This window comes from Coenobita brevimanus, chromosome 47 (genome assembly GCF_032717465.1).
Source record: "Coenobita brevimanus isolate Jiangsu-jjx chromosome 47, ASM3271746v2, whole genome shotgun sequence".
In the NCBI taxonomy this organism is placed as follows: domain Eukaryota; kingdom Metazoa; phylum Arthropoda; class Malacostraca; order Decapoda; family Coenobitidae; genus Coenobita; species Coenobita brevimanus.
This window is the reverse complement of record NC_137000.1, coordinates 25391324-25408146: the sequence shown is the minus strand read 5'-3', so window position 1 is coordinate 25408146 and position 16823 is coordinate 25391324. Positions and strand designations below refer to the sequence as shown.

At 42.1% G+C, this 16823-nt stretch overlaps 1 protein-coding gene across 1 annotated transcript in view; it reads right to left on the bottom strand.

Annotated features, from left to right (window-relative positions):
- The window catches only part of LOC145399126 (uncharacterized), a 33381-nt gene extending 29059 nt beyond the window's left edge, over positions 1–4322 (bottom strand). Inside the window, exons 1-4 of the mRNA XM_080271866.1 lie at positions 4189–4322; positions 3545–3713; positions 2018–2192; positions 1598–1730 (exon numbers count right to left, since the gene is read on the bottom strand). Of these exons, the coding sequence (XP_080127992.1) occupies positions 1598–1730; positions 2018–2192; positions 3545–3713; positions 4189–4322 (611 nt within the window). The remainder of the gene's footprint in view (positions 1–1597; positions 1731–2017; positions 2193–3544; positions 3714–4188) is intronic.
- Between the last annotated feature and the right edge of the window lie 12501 nt (positions 4323–16823).

The following is a 16823-nucleotide window of genomic DNA, read 5'->3' as shown; positions in this document are numbered from 1 at the left end:
AAAAAGTCAGCAGTTTGTGTAGTATCTAGTCTTGGTAATCATTATACACTTTGGCTACACTACTGGGAAAACTTACTCCCTTCCCGTCCCATGACAAGGTCAGGAGGATGCGAGCCACAGAGCCGCCTCTCCCCCGTCACGAATACCCACCATGCCCTATATTTCTTACAAGTCATGCAGCGTTGCGAATGATGAAACAATCACCTTGAGCATGACTTTCATACGTTTTGCTTGTATTCAGCTGTTCATGGTTATTACAGGGACGTGTATTGTATATAAATAAAAACAAGCCATTTAAGTAATAAACGTACGAAATTAAAGATAACCCCATTCTGCACACAGGACATTTATAAGGAACGATATGGATCAATTTTTTCTTCTGAGCTATCACGGCCGGCAACTACAACAGTGCGTCAGGGAGACAGTCTCAGGCCAAGAACAACACACTTCATTCCTCTCTCCCTCTCCCCCGCCCCCCCACACATCTGCGATCGTCTTCTCGTGAGATGAGGAGGCTGCCAAAGACCTCTTCCTTATCAAGTAGTTTCCGCATGTAAAATGTATTGATGTTTTACTGTACCTTGTTGTTATTATTATTATTATTATTATTATTATTATTATTAATTTATCCTGTTATGTATTTTTCTTGTGACTTCCATAGTTATATTGAACTTCGGGGAAACCTGTTGCAGTAAAGGAATTGAAAACAAAGATCATTATGCCCCTTCACTAGGAAAGGTCTACTCAGAGCTAAACCTGACTCTCAAGTGGTAAGAAAAAGACGTCCTTAGGCAGAAGAAAATGAGTACCGTGGATAAAGGACACAAATAATCACAGCCCATGTTCTTTTTTTAGTACCACATCTAAACGTAGGTAGAACGTGTAAGGGTTAACCAGTGACTGTGGGGAATTTGTGTTAGCTGTGTAGTCGACTGTAAATTAAGCACAAGGTTCTTCATTCTCGGCCAAAACGTTAAGGGATGACAGCCTTTGACATTAACAGAGCTTAGTAAAATAGTTCATCCCTAGCCGAACAGATTGTTAAGTAGGCAAGTCCCAGCAAAAGAGTTAAGTCCAGCCCGAAGACGACAGATTTTGGCTCTATTTAGGAAACAGTTTTGGAAATAAGGGATAAAATATTGCTTTTATTATTCCCTTTACTACTAGGATTATCACCTAAACTGAATAAAGTCACATGGCAGCCTCCACAATAAACTACAAGAAGACGTCACCATATGAAAGAGATTGAGGGCGGTGGAGAAAGTCACTACACATATTGTAAGAGTACATCATAACAGCTTGGAAAAACCGTGTACTTGACAAGCTGAGTAGTTACGTGAATGAAACAGTCACTGCACTCTTTTCACCTGAACTTGGCCCAAAATTTTCCGTCTTGTGCAGCCTATTTGATTTAGCTGAGTGGGCAAATAAGACGGTGCACTGGCCCTACATTCATCCATAGCACTTTTTCATGACCTGCATAATTATTTTGTGTTAATTTATCTTTACAACTCAGCAGTCAAGGTGGGAAGATGGTAATGTTAGGCCAAGTTAGAGCGGGAAGAGTATAGCTACCAGTGTTGTCAGAGTAGGTTACCATAGTGTGGGTAGGACGTGTAGTGTGCTGTTCTTGCTGCCTCGGTTGGTGACTGTGATCTCCATAAGCAGGTCATTGGGGGCGGCCTTAGCGTACTCCACCATCACGTCCCAGTACCCCTCCTCCAGTACACCTGTGGGGCAGTGGGGAACAGGTGAACATACAGGCTGCATTTTATATCGCTCTGTACCTTCATCTCCTGCTTGTCTGTCTCTGTATTCCCCCTCTCATGTCCTTCAGCTTGTTTAATGGTGCTTTTTATTTTTTATTTTTTTTCACCACGTGTGGGCCTCACCTGTGTTCTCCAACTCGGTCAGTGGTCCGTTTTTACACGTGTGGGCCTTACCTGTGTCTTCCAGCTCGTTTAATAGTTCTCTCTCTCTCTGTCTCTCTCTCTCTCTCAACATATGTGGGCCTTACCTGTGTCCTCCAGCTCGTATTCCGGGTCCCAGATGCTGCGGGCTGCGTTAGTGTGTTCGATGCGGGAGTACGGGTAGGGCTTCTGGGGGTACTTGTACAGGTATCGCATGTACGAGTGGGTCGGCGTGGAGTCCAGGTAGTAGTACAGTTCCTTCACGTCCTCACCGTGGTTACCCTGTAGTTAAAGGAGGTGGTTTTACAACACTGATACCTGGATCGCTAGACGTTATGTTTATCTCCGTCAAGGAAGTTACTGGGGTACAGTATGAGCTCGATTGTTTGGCTGTCTGTCTGTCTGCCTTTGTGCTTGACAGTTTGTCTTGGTAACGATATGGGAAAGTTGTTGAATGGAGATACCCCAGATTTGGAATAATTGTTTTTCTGTGCCTGTCCTCCTCTCTTCTTATTTCTCCCATCTTTCCTGTCACTTCTTATTGCTTTTCTTTCCTTTACAGGTGGCTTTACATTGAGTGACAAGCCTAATGGTTTCCTGTAAGCCAGGAAACCATTTACAACGCTGGGTGGTAACTATATAATCAAACCATACGTGCTCCCTACGTGTCAACAAGTGGGTTGGTGGAGGGTTAGTGCCCCTCCCCGTAAAACAAATAACTCGAAGTCAGATGGCCACCCCTTACGGGATTATGGCGTCTGGCAATAGATGGACAGATATATAGTTAAGGACCATCAAAGGAACACGTGTTTAAATTTTGATAAAAAAAAAAGTCAAGGTCATGAAAAACTTGAAAGAGGGGATGATACTGCCCTGACGGAGGTATGCGTTTTTTTTTTTTTTTTTTTTTTTTATTATAATGATTGGTGATTCATTAAGCTAAATTCTCTTCGTTGTGGTTCGTTTTCAACTAGCCGGCTGTTTTCGTGTGGAGTTAAGTATCTACCATTCTAAGTTTTTATATACCTACCACTAACCCTGCAGGAAATTGATGTTTTTGAGAAACTGATGAAATACAAATTTTCCAAGATTAGTTGTGACCACTGAAAAGGGTAGGTCAAAAGGATGCTAGATCTGTACATGTAAGGGATGTGGCTCTCACTGTTAGTTTAAGCTGGCTAGATTTGGTTTGAGAAGTTGCACGTTTCTGCAGGAAGAAGCCTGAAATAAGTCCGAGGATTCCGAAGTCACCCCTGAAGGATGTCCTGGGCATATGTTCGAGGAATGTCCTTTTTCAATAAAAATTACCATTCTGAAAATCAGATCTTCGTTTCCTTTAAGAACAGTGGATTTTCCCATTGGAAGAAAGGTCACATTTAAACATGGCACACAAATAACAAACTTGCCATGTGAAAAACGGCTGGTTAGTTTAAATTAATTCTTCGGTTAATGAAACTGTACTTAAAGTAACTGTCCTAATAAATACTACTAACAGAGGTCTTTGTCATTCTAAACTATGCCACTGTATTACACTGACGAAATTGGTAAAGTTGGTATGAAATTTTAATAGGCGACTAAATTACGTCTGATTAAAATAATAAATTCCTGAATACACATAGAGCATCTGATGTTACCTGAGGTCCAGTGAGGCCAAAGAGTCGTTCCTTAAGGATGGGGTCGCGTGTGTTCCATAGAGCCAGACTGAGACACAGCCGTCCCTGCCGGTCACACACGCCCGCCAGGCCGTCCTCACCCCACCGGTAGGCACGGGACCGAGCGTCGTCGTGGGAGAGGTACGACCAGCTGGCATGCACACACCAATATCATGTCATAACCATGGAGTGTTATTATTATTATTATTATCATTAAAGGGTTGGGAAGTCACCCTCCATCCACTCACTTGATACCGGGCAACCTTCAGATGACTACGCTAAGTGAAGAGCCATATGGTTTTCTGTAATCCAGGAAGTAATTTAGTACACTGGGCGGTAACACTGTAACCAAACGGACGCCTGGTGGTCTAGTGGGTTAAGGCACTCCAACCGGATAGGATAAGGCCTTCATGAGTTTCCATCTGAGGCGTGATTAGGGTTGATTGCTCACGTAATGCCACTCAGGGGTCAGTGAGGTTTGACACCCGTACCTTAAAAGTAGTGCGAATAGTCCATCCTGACAGTGCAGAACCGAAGCACTGATTTTGTCTGCTACTGATATACACCAAATAAGCTGCAAAAGGACCAAAGTCTGGGTTACATTAAAGTGAAAGACCAACACGCACCAGTCGCCGTCGTGCGAGTAGTCCTCCCTGACTGTGCCCCACTGCCGCTCACTCAGGTACGGACCCCACCGCTTCCAGTTGGCCTCCCGAGCTAGGTCCTCCTTCAGTCGCACCGTCTCAGCGTCCACATCCATCTCGCCCTCCATACCTCCATCACCATCCACCCCCATCCTCACTCCAGATAACTGGCCATGTGATGAGATTAACTGCTGTATTAGTAACCAAGGTCTAAAGAATGTAAAAAAAATGCAGATGTATTTTTTCATATTGTTATTAATCATTTCAGTGCGGTGACTTAAAAAATATTCTACTTATAGACGATGTAATTCAGCTTAGTGACTTTTCAAACCTGGTCAGAATGGTTTGCAATTCTTAAGTTGCATAAAATCATGGAGAAGTACATTACTGTGAAGAAACCAAGAATGGCATCACCGTATTTAAGGGGTTATGCTTGACGCTTCTACACCTTCACGTACTCAGTTGTAGTAACATAGTTGTAATTTCGCCCTCTAACGACGGCAACATCTTAACTGTACAATTCTTGCTTCTCCAGGCGATTTTATTCATCCTAGGAAGGGCGCTGTCTATAAGGGTTAAAGTTAGTTTCCATCAGCAGCTGTATGCCTGTGTGCACAGTGTGGAAATGTTAGCCTACCAGTCTCTACCTTTTTCCCCCAAGTTGTTGGATTCTTGCACTGAAAATTGGTATATTATATATTTTCTTTTAATGAATGATGGTGTTTGTTCTTGAGTGACTGTTGTGTGCCAGATATTCTACCAGCATCATGCTAATGTCATGCATTCAGCTGTTGTCTAGCCAGTGCTGTCAGTGTCATAATACCAGCAATATGTTCACTGTTTTTGACAACCATAATGTAGTAAACTTTGAGGCTACCGTGGTCATAAGTTTTGCGTTATTGTGGTAACTCTGAACAGTAACTACATGAAATTAAACAATGCAATTGAATCATGACATATTACTGTATATTACATGATGCTTGTTGCGCTGGCATCTATACTGTACATAAACAAGGGAAAGTGTACCCCAGGTCGTCCGTCCGTTTATGGTGGACACCGTGGGATGGTGATGGTAATGGTGTTGGTCGTGGTGATGATGATGAAGGTAGTGGTGGTTGTGATGACAGTCTATAATCTTACCACTAGGGTGGGGAGTTGCACAGTCACCTACTGTTAGTTGCCAAATATTTGCAACTAGCGCTAGTGGTGGTGCTAGTGTGGTGATGATGGGGTAGTTCTGTGATGATTGTAGTAACTAGGTAGTGGAGGTGGCGCTGGTGAAGATGTTGTAATAGTGTAGTCATGGAGTGGTGGTAGTGGTGGTTATGGTGATACCAGTGATAATCATAATATATGTGCTGATGGTGGTAGGTATGGTGTTAATGCTAGTGGTGATGACGGTTGTGGTGGCTGTGGTGATGGTTGTATTGCGGTACTGCTAAGCCTAAGGGTTGGTTTCCTAATTGCTGCTATTTTTTTTTCCCATAATTATACTTTCTCTCAAGTCTGGCTTTCACAGTTGTTTTACATGTTGTTGTTGGTAGGCGTCGATCCCACAGTTTTGGAAACAGTTGAGAGCTCGCAGTCCAATTAAATGATCAATGTGAAACTGGTCTTTCTTGTTTTTATCGATTTTAATTATGTTAGGGACGGATTGCGTAACCCAACTTGCCATCTCACCAAGTTTTTGTTGTTGGGTTAGAATTTCAGGGATGGCTGTCATTCTTATTAGCCAGATTCTTTACTCATTGTCCATCAACTGTCAGCTATTACTGTCAAAATGAATATTATTGTCAATGTAAAATCGTCAAACCAATGTTCTTACCTTGACAACTTGGGGAAGCACTCTAACACATTTACGGTATAATAATAATAATAATAATAATAATAATAATAATAATAATTTTACTTAACTCATTCGGTACGGCGAAGCGCTCTCTCTCTCTCTCTCTCTCTCTTTAATATTCTTGTAATGTCCAGGCGAGTTCATCCGGTTTATTTATTTATTTTTTCGAACTGGTTGGCATAGTTATAGCCTTCACAGACCTCACAACAATAGGGCGATCTCTGAAGTTGAGTACACTCGCATGGCAGTAGCAAGAACAAAATATATTAAGGCGTCACGGCATTGAAGAAGTGAAGCTATGGTAATTATATCTTCGCAGCATCGACACATTTTCCATACATAACATATACGTGAATAGTGCAGAAGGACAAGAGTAAACTGGTAAGGAGATGCCAAGAAGACGGTTGTGTGTGTGTGTGTGTGTGTGTGTGTGTGTGTGTACAAGAAATATTTTGTTAATTTCATTCCTTTCTTCTATACTGTTCATCCTACCTTTCCTTCATCTCTCCTCTTTTCCCTTTATCATTTCTTGTTTCCTTCTCCATTCCCGTTCTCATTCCTTCTTTCTTCATTTCTCCAGTCCATCCATCCACCCATTCATATTTCTCCCCCTTTCCCCCTGGTAATCTACATTTTATTTTTTTCGAGCGTGATTTTTCTCCGGCGGTGCCTATGTGCTTGGGAGTGATTAGCTGAGACAGAGATAAGGAGTGAGTTTGTGATTAATGGGAGCTTTGTGTTCAGTATCTCCGTCTTAACTCCGGGTTGTGAAATCTTCAGCTTTTCTCCCAGTCGCTTAATTTACCACTTTCATCCCAACTTTTCTCCTTGGTGCTTATTTTATCACTTTCACCCCAAGTTGAGGTGTTGGAGAGGGATGCTTTCATGTGGTCACACTGATATAACTGGACTGTGGAGCCATGATGTGGAGCTGCCCGGTTATACAAACGTCCCTCAGCGCCTTCCTTATCCCCCTCAAAGGAAGATGGTGGACTGGAAAAAGGCAACGTTTTCCAGTGCATAGGTGCCTGGCGCAACAACAACAATTACAACGACAGCAACAACCCCTTTCACCACCAGACGTCTCTCTCACAAGCTGAATAAATTGATGTGGAGGCAGCAAGAATAAAAAAAAAGTCATCCCAGTGAAGGGGTTGAGTCAGTACCCGTTTTAACATTAACCACTTCAGCCTGAGGACATCTTATTTTTTGTTGCGGCAAACTCACACTATTTACTGAACCTGGAAGAAGCCCTGATTTTCCCTTCCTTGCACTGAAGAGGTTAATGAAAGCTGTGTTTAACCCGTGCAGTTCGAAAAGTTACCAGAAATGAATAAAACAGTTTGGAAATAGCGAGAATGAAATAGAAGTCAACATGATCGTAGTGATGAAATGTCGAGTATCAGAGTGAGAGCTGCTGAAAAGTTATCTCAGACGGGTATGTGATATGGAGTGACAGATAGAAAAATGAAAGGAATAAATGGATAAATGATGAATGTGGCTTAGAGGTTGATGTGGGGAATATATCGATGTACGGAAACGCTCTGAGCTGGTTCGGTCATGTGGAGAGAGTGAAGAGTGAGAGACTGGCTAGGAGAGAGTATAAAGTGAGGAGGTCGAGAGGAAAATGAGCGAAGAATCGAGAAACAGATGGGATGGTAAGAAGGAAATTAGGCCATGTAGAGAGACTGGAGAGTGAGACTGACTAGGAGAAAGTATAAGAGTGAGGTGGTTGAGAGGAGAAAGCGAAAGAGGGAAAAAATGGAAAGATAAGTTGCAAGAGTCTGTAAGGGAGTTTTGTGTATTATGGGATGAGGAGTCGTTGCTTAGTAGAAACATTTACACCTGAAGGTCATTTTGTCGGGGCCGTCTCTCACAGCCTGCAGCGTCAGGCAATAGCATGATGAACAAGCAGATCAGCGAAAGTCAAGGTAACGGTAGGAGTCAGTAGATGTGGAGAGGGAAAACGAGGATGCAGGCAGTACAGTTACCCAAGAACCAGTCCCTCCTAACACTCCTCACTGCGCTCGCGCGCGCACGCACACACACACACACACACACACACACACACACACACACACACACACACACACACACACACACACACACACACACACACACACACACACACATTTGCATAATACATGCATAGTGGTTTTAAGCACCGAGCTCATATGTTATGGCTCATTTTGTTTAGCCCAGAATAAGCAGTGGATTCTTGTGCCACAGAAGGTTGCATTCCTTGCTGTCTTTTTCGATCTGGTTTGGTTTCACAATATCATATCGACTTCAGCACGATTCCTTTTATTTTTTTCCCCTACAGAGTGCAGTTTATTTAACTTAGAACAGACCTCAAGTACTGATGGAGTTAAAAACAGTCTTAATTAAGCCTTTTAGTATCATGACGTCATTAATTTAGTTTTTATTATTCTTGCCAGCTCCAAACGATTTTAATCTGGAAAACCTATCGCAATGAAGAAATAATAATGAATTAATACCGGCCATAAATACTGGACGGCATTACTTGTTAGGATGAAGGGAGTAGGCCAGGAACACCACACGTCGATGGATATTGAGTACAGTATAATTATCATACTTGAGAGGAGGTAGACTTTCTCGTGATTACAGCATTTCCGCCCGCCGACAGCTCTCACCCACCACTCTCACTCTCATTGCCTTCTCCAGTTTCCCGTTTTGAACTACGCTTGATATTTTTACACACAGTATCGTTGTCGTTATCATTTACACCTACAGTGCAAGTCCTCTTCAGTACCGTCAGACAGTTACTCTCTATTTAGGAAAGATCTCACAGTGAAGAAAGGAATAGGAACGGGGCAGCATCATGAATCTGTTCACTGTCACCGAAATGTGAACACCACACCCACAGATTATTATGGACTGTGCTTTCAAGTGTCGTTAGGAATACTTGCCTCAGCCACTGCCTTCGCCACAACTACTGATCACTCTTTCAGCCAGATTTCCCTACTCTGCGAAAAAGCTGATTTAAAATTTAATGAATTCGCAAAATGCATATTGCGTTACTTTACGGCAATTCGTTTTTCATCTTAAACTGCCATGATAGTGTAGATGATTCAGAAATGCATCCATTTGTTTCCTCTAGACTCATTACACTCAGCCAGGAATGGGGGTATATTAATCTCTTCACTATGATGGCGCCATTCTCAAGCTTATTCTTGCTGTCTCCGGACGATTTTATTAATTTTAAAGGACGTGTTCTGTTGAAAGGGCTAATGGAGGAGACATCTAACCCTTCCAGTTAGAAAAATCCCGCCTTGGATGAATGAAATCGTATGGAGATAGCAAGAATTAAGTAAAAGAATATCTCGTCTTGTTGAATGAGTTGACACAATAATTACAGGATTTCCGAATGATTAAAAACGCAGAAACTACCACAAAGACTGAAACTCAACCATTCACCTACCTCTGCCTTGTTGTTGCTATGCTGTGAGTGCTCCATGCGCTGCCTCACTTCTCGTCTGCTCCAGTCACTCTCAGCACCACTGGATTACCGCCTCCGCCACAGCCGTCGCCGGCCAGCACCACACTACGGCCTTGACGGGGCTGCTCGTGATCTCATCCTTACTTCAGACTGCCTGATGTTGAATGTCGGATTTTGTCTCAACCGAACTGGATTAGATAAGAGTATAAATATTGGGGAGTGGGGGGGGGGAAAGGAGGAGGGGGAGACCAAGAATGAGATGGAGGGATGAAGTGGGGAAATAATCGGGGAGGGAGGTGTGAATTGGAGGGAGGACAGCCAAACGGCAGGGACAGAGGGACGTGGGGTCGATTTATTTGTTGTCACCTCTTACGGAATGAAGGCGTTTGGCAAAAGATAGATTAATGTTGGTGACGTAAGTTTGGATAACTCTTTGAGTACAGTGGGCCGTTTGGAGATTTCTCATTATCTCTTCTTCAGTAATTTATTTTACCTTTTACACGTAAGTGACCTCCTGTATAATACTGAGTAAACTGTCAACACTGTCTTTTCTAGCTCGAGATCGTACTCTGCATTTGATTTTTGCTGACGTCATACGATTTTATTAAAATTAGGGGCCACCCCTTGGGGTGAACCCCTTCGGATGAAGGGGCTAAAAGATATGAATAACATACCGGTACGAGAGCATATTAAGGTATGATATGCATAATAAAACACCAAGGGAGGTGCTGTATAAAGTTTCCTGCGTCAGCAAGGATAGGGCGCATTATGAACAGCACTGTGGTAGATCACCTTTATATCCGGCCGCATGCCGAGTGTCGGATTTGTCTCGTGCAGGTATGGACGACAGCAGGCTTTACGGATTCAGTGCTGTGTGAATTTATCATAAGACTCGGTACTGAGGGTAAAGTAGAATTGAAGAAAACCAACATCTAGTTAAGCTACAGCAGACATTAAAAACTGATTTAGGACACGACAACGGCATCTGTCGATTATTGAATTTTGTCACACCAACATGGATAACATAAGAGTACCTATAATCATTGCTACATTGATTAATGGTAGACAAGCGTTAAAACAGAATTAGAATACTACATCAAAGTCTGAGAAAAGTATATTCTAGCACCTCTTCCTAATTTATTCTTCATATGGCATGTTAACATTCTTGATTGTCATACACATGGTATTTGTGTAGATGTTTAAAGAAGTATTGTCATACATGAGAGTATTAAGGTGTAACATGCAAACTAAATCTTTAAAGTGGAGATATCGCTTACGAGAATACGGCTGTTAAGGTGGAGGATGGGTGAAGGGTGAGAGTTTTATTTTCGTCATCAGTCCTGGAGGCGGAGCACTCCCGGGTGTTCGGTTGCCAATACAGCAGTTTTATGGCGAGATCTGTGTGTGAATTTTAGCAAGTTTCCATTTACATGATCTTTACCAAATATTAGCAGTATTTTAGCAGGTGTAGAACATTTCTTGGTGATATTCTAGTGTTTGTGTTTAGCGACTTATAGCTCCATATTAGAGCAATATCTGGGACAGCTCACCGTGACACGACACCAAACATACCGCGAGGGAAGTTGCCAGCGTGAAACAGACTTTTGTTAGGTTTCTACTGAATGGTAGATAGAAATGATAAATAATTAAATAAACTTTGCTGTAGTCTTGGGGCGTCATAGGTTTTACCAGTTACCAGATTCACTCGTCACTGGCAGGTGGTCATCGTCATTATCAGTAACAGCATCTTCGATGTCGTCTCTGTGGTCATCGTCATTTTCATTAAAAAATCAGTGTTATCATCACGATTTTCATCATTGTCATTGTTGTCATCGTGGTCGTCGTAATCATTATCATAACCTGTCAACATCGCATCCATCATCATCATCATCTGGTCACTAGGATAAGGTAGGCTCCGGAAGTTTGTGACATAAGGAGGTTGCAGGGCTCCCTGCTGGCGTCAGCAAGGCGTATTTACTATCAGGCTCCCAGGACTCAGCTAAATAAAGTAGTCTGGCTTTAGCTGGAAAAGAACACTGAAGTTGCCTCAGACATGAAAGGTTGAACATTACCCAGTCACTAACGCTTCATAAAGTCATGGTACAGCTTGAGGCAGGAATGAAACTTTGGGAATCTGAGTCTCGCAGTAATATATATATATATATATATATATATATATATATATATATATATATATATATATATATATATTAAGGACATCATAATATGCTTAAGCCGTTTGAAAACAGTATATACCATACGAAGATAACCCCTTCAGCACAATGACACTTTTTTTTTTTTCAGTATTCTTGCAACTGCTGTATAATGGAGGGGGGGAGAATGGCGGCTTGGAGGGATGAGAGAAAACTGGAGAATGGAAGATTGGAAACTGAATAAAGGAAAAGAGAATGGAGTCGTTGTGAGGGGGACAGATATGAAGAGAGGAGTCGCCAGCACTTTACATTCTTATCCTTGCAGTTTATATCGACGTAATTTGCATCAGTAACATACCCCAGGATTTTGAGGTGTAATGAGCTAAATAAATCGCTAAGGAAGAATGCTAAGAAATATCCAAAGCCACGTAGAATGCAACCCTCTAGCCAAGTCCGTAAGTACAGTGGTGTCCAAACTATTACATCGATTAAGTATGCATGAAAACCAGCCCCTTGAATAACCAGATCGCTGACTACATGTCTCTCTCTCTCTCTCTCTCTGTCTCTCTCTCATATTCACAAGTCACGTACTAGTTAACCTCTTCTCACCGATGGCGTATTATATTTTTTCCCGTGCTGCATAAAGATAATTTTACTCAGTTTAAGAGAGAAAATTCAAATCAAGAAAGATAGCTATGGCTGTCACTGATCTTTCACTACCAAAGATGTCTCCTAGGACAAATCAAATCGCCTGGAGGCAGCAAGAATAAACCTGTAGAATACGTCGCTGTCAACCCTCAGCCCTGTCATGGTAGGAACAGCGCTATGTTTCTTTTTCTGTTAATGCCATTTTTTTTTTCAATTTAAAGTGAGTCATAGGAGCCTTAATGTTAATACTCGAACAATACCATGAACCAACTAATTTTGGGGACGCCTTGAGGATTGTGTTCCAGATAACGCCAATAATTTTATTTAGATAGGTGAATCACAAGAGCCTGAGTGTTAACACAGGTGGTAGTTAATTTGCTGTCTCCTCGTATTTCTTACTGCATTTGCTTTTCTTTTATTTACCGCCATCAACAAATGGATGATGAGGACATCTTAACAGCAGGCATTAGTGCATTTAATTACCTCCGCCAAGGAGGTTATGTTTTCACCCCTGTCCGTTTGTTGGTTGGTTGGTTGGTTTGTGAGCAAGATTACATAAAAACTACTGGACGGATTTCCACGAAACTTGGTAGAAGAATGGGCCTTGGCCCAGAATACACTCCATTAAATTTTGGTGCGGATCCGGCTAAAGGAGCGGATCAAGTTTTTTTTTTTTTTTTTCGCGTTAACATTGCGAGAGAGGGCGTTGGCGGAGGTATGCGCACTACTGAGTGCCATTCTAGTTCATATTGTGATTTGGCAGTTTTAAGTATAATTTGTGCTAAACTTTCATCCTACTTTGAGAAAGCAGTGCTAGCAAGCAATAGCCTATTTCGCATCGTTAAAAACTCTCCTTTAACACCCGTACAAAATAATGTCATTTGTGTTATTTGTTCATATAATTCTGGAGTATTTTGAACAATGGTAGTTTATAGTTCTTGAATAAATTGCCGTACATTTAGAACTTTTTATTATACGTAGTGTAGAATGACTACTTTGATATGCTTACCCACGCACCAAAGCTTCTGTACCCCCTCTACATAGATGGAAAGAAGTGGAAGTCAGGGTTAGAGGAGGGCAGGCGAACGGACAACCATGAGTGGTAGTTTGGTCCTGAGGCGAATGGTGAGAAACTTAAAGAAATTGGATTCGAAACATTTCCATGCTATTCACCTGCAAAACATTGTGCGTTCGTAACATACACAGCAGATACTATAACATAGATTACTGTGTTATCATGGAGTCCTGTGAAACTGGTCCAGACGCGACTCATCTGTTTCGGATCCTCATCATACAAATAAAAATTACCGACCCAGTTGTATATAAGCTGCGACTAGTTATTATCACCGCAGTGATAATTTTTATGAATGTTATTCCTGGATTGTCTATAGCTATAACATAGAATGATTGTGGATTTAATGCTGATTCCCACACTAATTGTGATGGTTATAAATGTTAATATTATTTTATGTGGACGAATAAACCACATTGTGATGAGCAGGAGAGCATTCACCAATAATTTACCATAACCAGATGAAATTAGAAGGAAACAATACAAAATATTATGTGACAACGATGATAACGCTGTGGTGTCCTGCTCCGTCTCGTTATCCTCGTTATCCAGGGCTTTAACTGTTGCTTCACCTCATTCGGCATTATTCTCCTTCAGTCTCTGCCTCTTTTATTGCTCTTACAGTACTTCCCAGTATCCTCTCACTTCGTGCCATCATAATTTCCTTCGCGGGTTTCTAGTCGTTCGGTCCTGTAACCCTTACTGTATAACATAAGTTGTCACATCATTCCCACACAACGTTAGCACAAGACTGCTGAATCTGTTACTACCATTAGTGGCAATGGCACTACTAACCCCGTGTTTCCCACTGACTGTCTTGTTTCCCTCAAAATACTACTACTGCAACTCCTACAACTAATCCACTATAAATTTGTTAATAATGCATATGAGTAAGGATGGAGGTTTGGAGGGTGAAGTGCTTGAAAGGGTACAGCAGGGAAGAAAGGTTGCTGGTTCTTTGAAAGCAGTGATAAGAAACAGAGAAGTGAGCATGGAAGTGAAAAATTTACTACATGACAGTATTGTGATACCAACTCTAACGTATGGAAGTGAAGCTTGGACGTTGTTGGAAGGACACAAGTCAAGAGTGAGAGCAGTGGAAATGAGTTATTTAAGAGGAGCCTGTGGAGTCACATGGAGAGACAGGCTGACGAATGAGAATATAAAGGAGCATTGTGGTGTGGATGTGGATGTGATAGGAAGCGTTATGAGGAACACACTGAGGTGGTTTGGCCATGTGGAGAGGATGGAGGGTGAAAGACTGACGAAGAGAGTGTATGTGAGTGAGGTGGAGGGGGGAAGAGGGAGGGGGAGGCCGGGGATGAGATGGAGGGATGGGGTGGAGAGGTATATGAGAGAGAGGGGTGTGAGTTGGGAGCAGGGCAGTGAAATGGCGGGGGACAGGGCGACTTGGAGGCTATTTGTTTGTGGCCACCCCAAACGGGATTGAGGCGTCTGGCAATAGATAGATAGATAGATAGATTGTCCTTATGTCTGTGTATCTGCCAAACATTTTCCCTGTCCTAGGCCTATACCGTTGACAACTCGTCACTCACCCCCCCACTGCTGCCCCAGTTGCATCTCCCTCTCTCCCAGCCTCCGTCGACCCTACTCCTCCCCCACTCCCATACCACTCTACCCCTCACCTCATCCCTGGGCCACCAGGCCTGTTGTCCACCCCTTACCATTGAATATACTTGGTATGCATTAACAATGAAAGAAAGGTATTCGGGAGCCTAATGCTAATTGCCTGCCAGAATATGCTGTTGGCCAAGTTCAACGTATAGGCTATATCGTGATACCCTGAAGGTTTCATGTTGACAGCTCAAGCAGTTTATGATATAATGGTGCTAAAGGGGGGCGATAAAAACTAGTTGACCTTTGGCAGCCATTTTGGTGACGTTGACCTTGACCCCGAGTACCCATTTTCGAACTCGTCCAAGATTTTGGCCATATCTTGATACCCTGAATGTTTTCATGTTGATAGCCCTAGCCTTTCATGGGGTATAATGGGAAAACACACACACACACACACACACACACACACACACACACACACACACACACACACACACACACAGGCATAAACATTATCGCTCCGCCTTCTAAAAGTGGGCGATAATAATGCTTATTATAATAACACCAACATAGATGTGTAGTGTTCCTAACATTACATATAAACACTCCAGACCCAAACGTGCCCATATTATGGAGCACTGATATATTAACCACAGAACCGACCACACACCACTCGTCATTACCACTGGACCTTCCCTATAGCACTTCTCCATGGTAATACAACCCATTTTAGTCCTGTGTGGGATCACTACAACTGTCTGGGAAAATTAACATAATGCACGACATGCCTACAGACGACTAAAATACACCTGTGACGTTTTACTGACAACCATCAAATAGCCTAGGAGGAGTTAGTGGACAAACAAACGACTGGACACAGACACATGCCGAAAGGCTCGCATCAGTATATGACGACCTGACAAAACTGATGCCATCCTGCCTTGCAGGTGTTATCATAGTTATAGCAATAATAGTAGTAGTGCTGGTAGCAGCAGCAGCAGCAGCAGGAGTAGTAGTAGTAGTAATAATAATAATAATAATAATAATAATAAAAATAATAATAATAAAAATAATAATAATAATAATATGTTATTAGGCACGATAGAGGTGGACAAACATCATAATCTCTGATAAAACACGTGAATACTGCTTTGTCATATGAAACCAAACAGTGCCATAATATGCTGTAATGGCAGGGTAATAATAATACTGACTAAATTACTGTGTGACAGCAACCCAACCTCCTGTATGGCATTGCGTCAACACACGCTGTGTTCGTGTGTGTCCTTATCTGTATTGTGCCTGATAACATGCGATTAATATTTTTATCATCATCATCATATTCTTTATCATTATCAGTATCATGATACCTGCAAAGCGGGATGGAAACACTTGTGTCGGGTCGTAATATATCGATGCGAGACATTCTGCCTCTGTCTGTCGAATCGTTTGTTTGTCCGCTAATTCCTAGGCTGTTTGACGGTTTGTCAGTGAAAGGTCACATGCGAATTTTAGTCGGTTGTAGGAATGTCGCACTATGTTATTTTTCCCAAACAACTGCAGTGATCCCACAAAGGACTCAGTGGGTTGTATTACCATTGTGAAGTGTTATAGGGAAGGTCCAGTGGTGATAAGAACAGTCTGTAGTTGGTTCTCTGGTTAATTTATCAGTGCTCCGTAACATTGGCACGTTTGGGTCTGCATTTTTTTAATGTAATGTTAGGAACACTACACATCTAGGTTGTTGTTGTTATTATTATTATTATTATTATTATTAATGTATGCCACAAATATTCACCGGTAAAGGGTGGACAACAGGCCTGGTGGCCCAGGGATGAGGTGAGGGGTAGAGTGGTATGG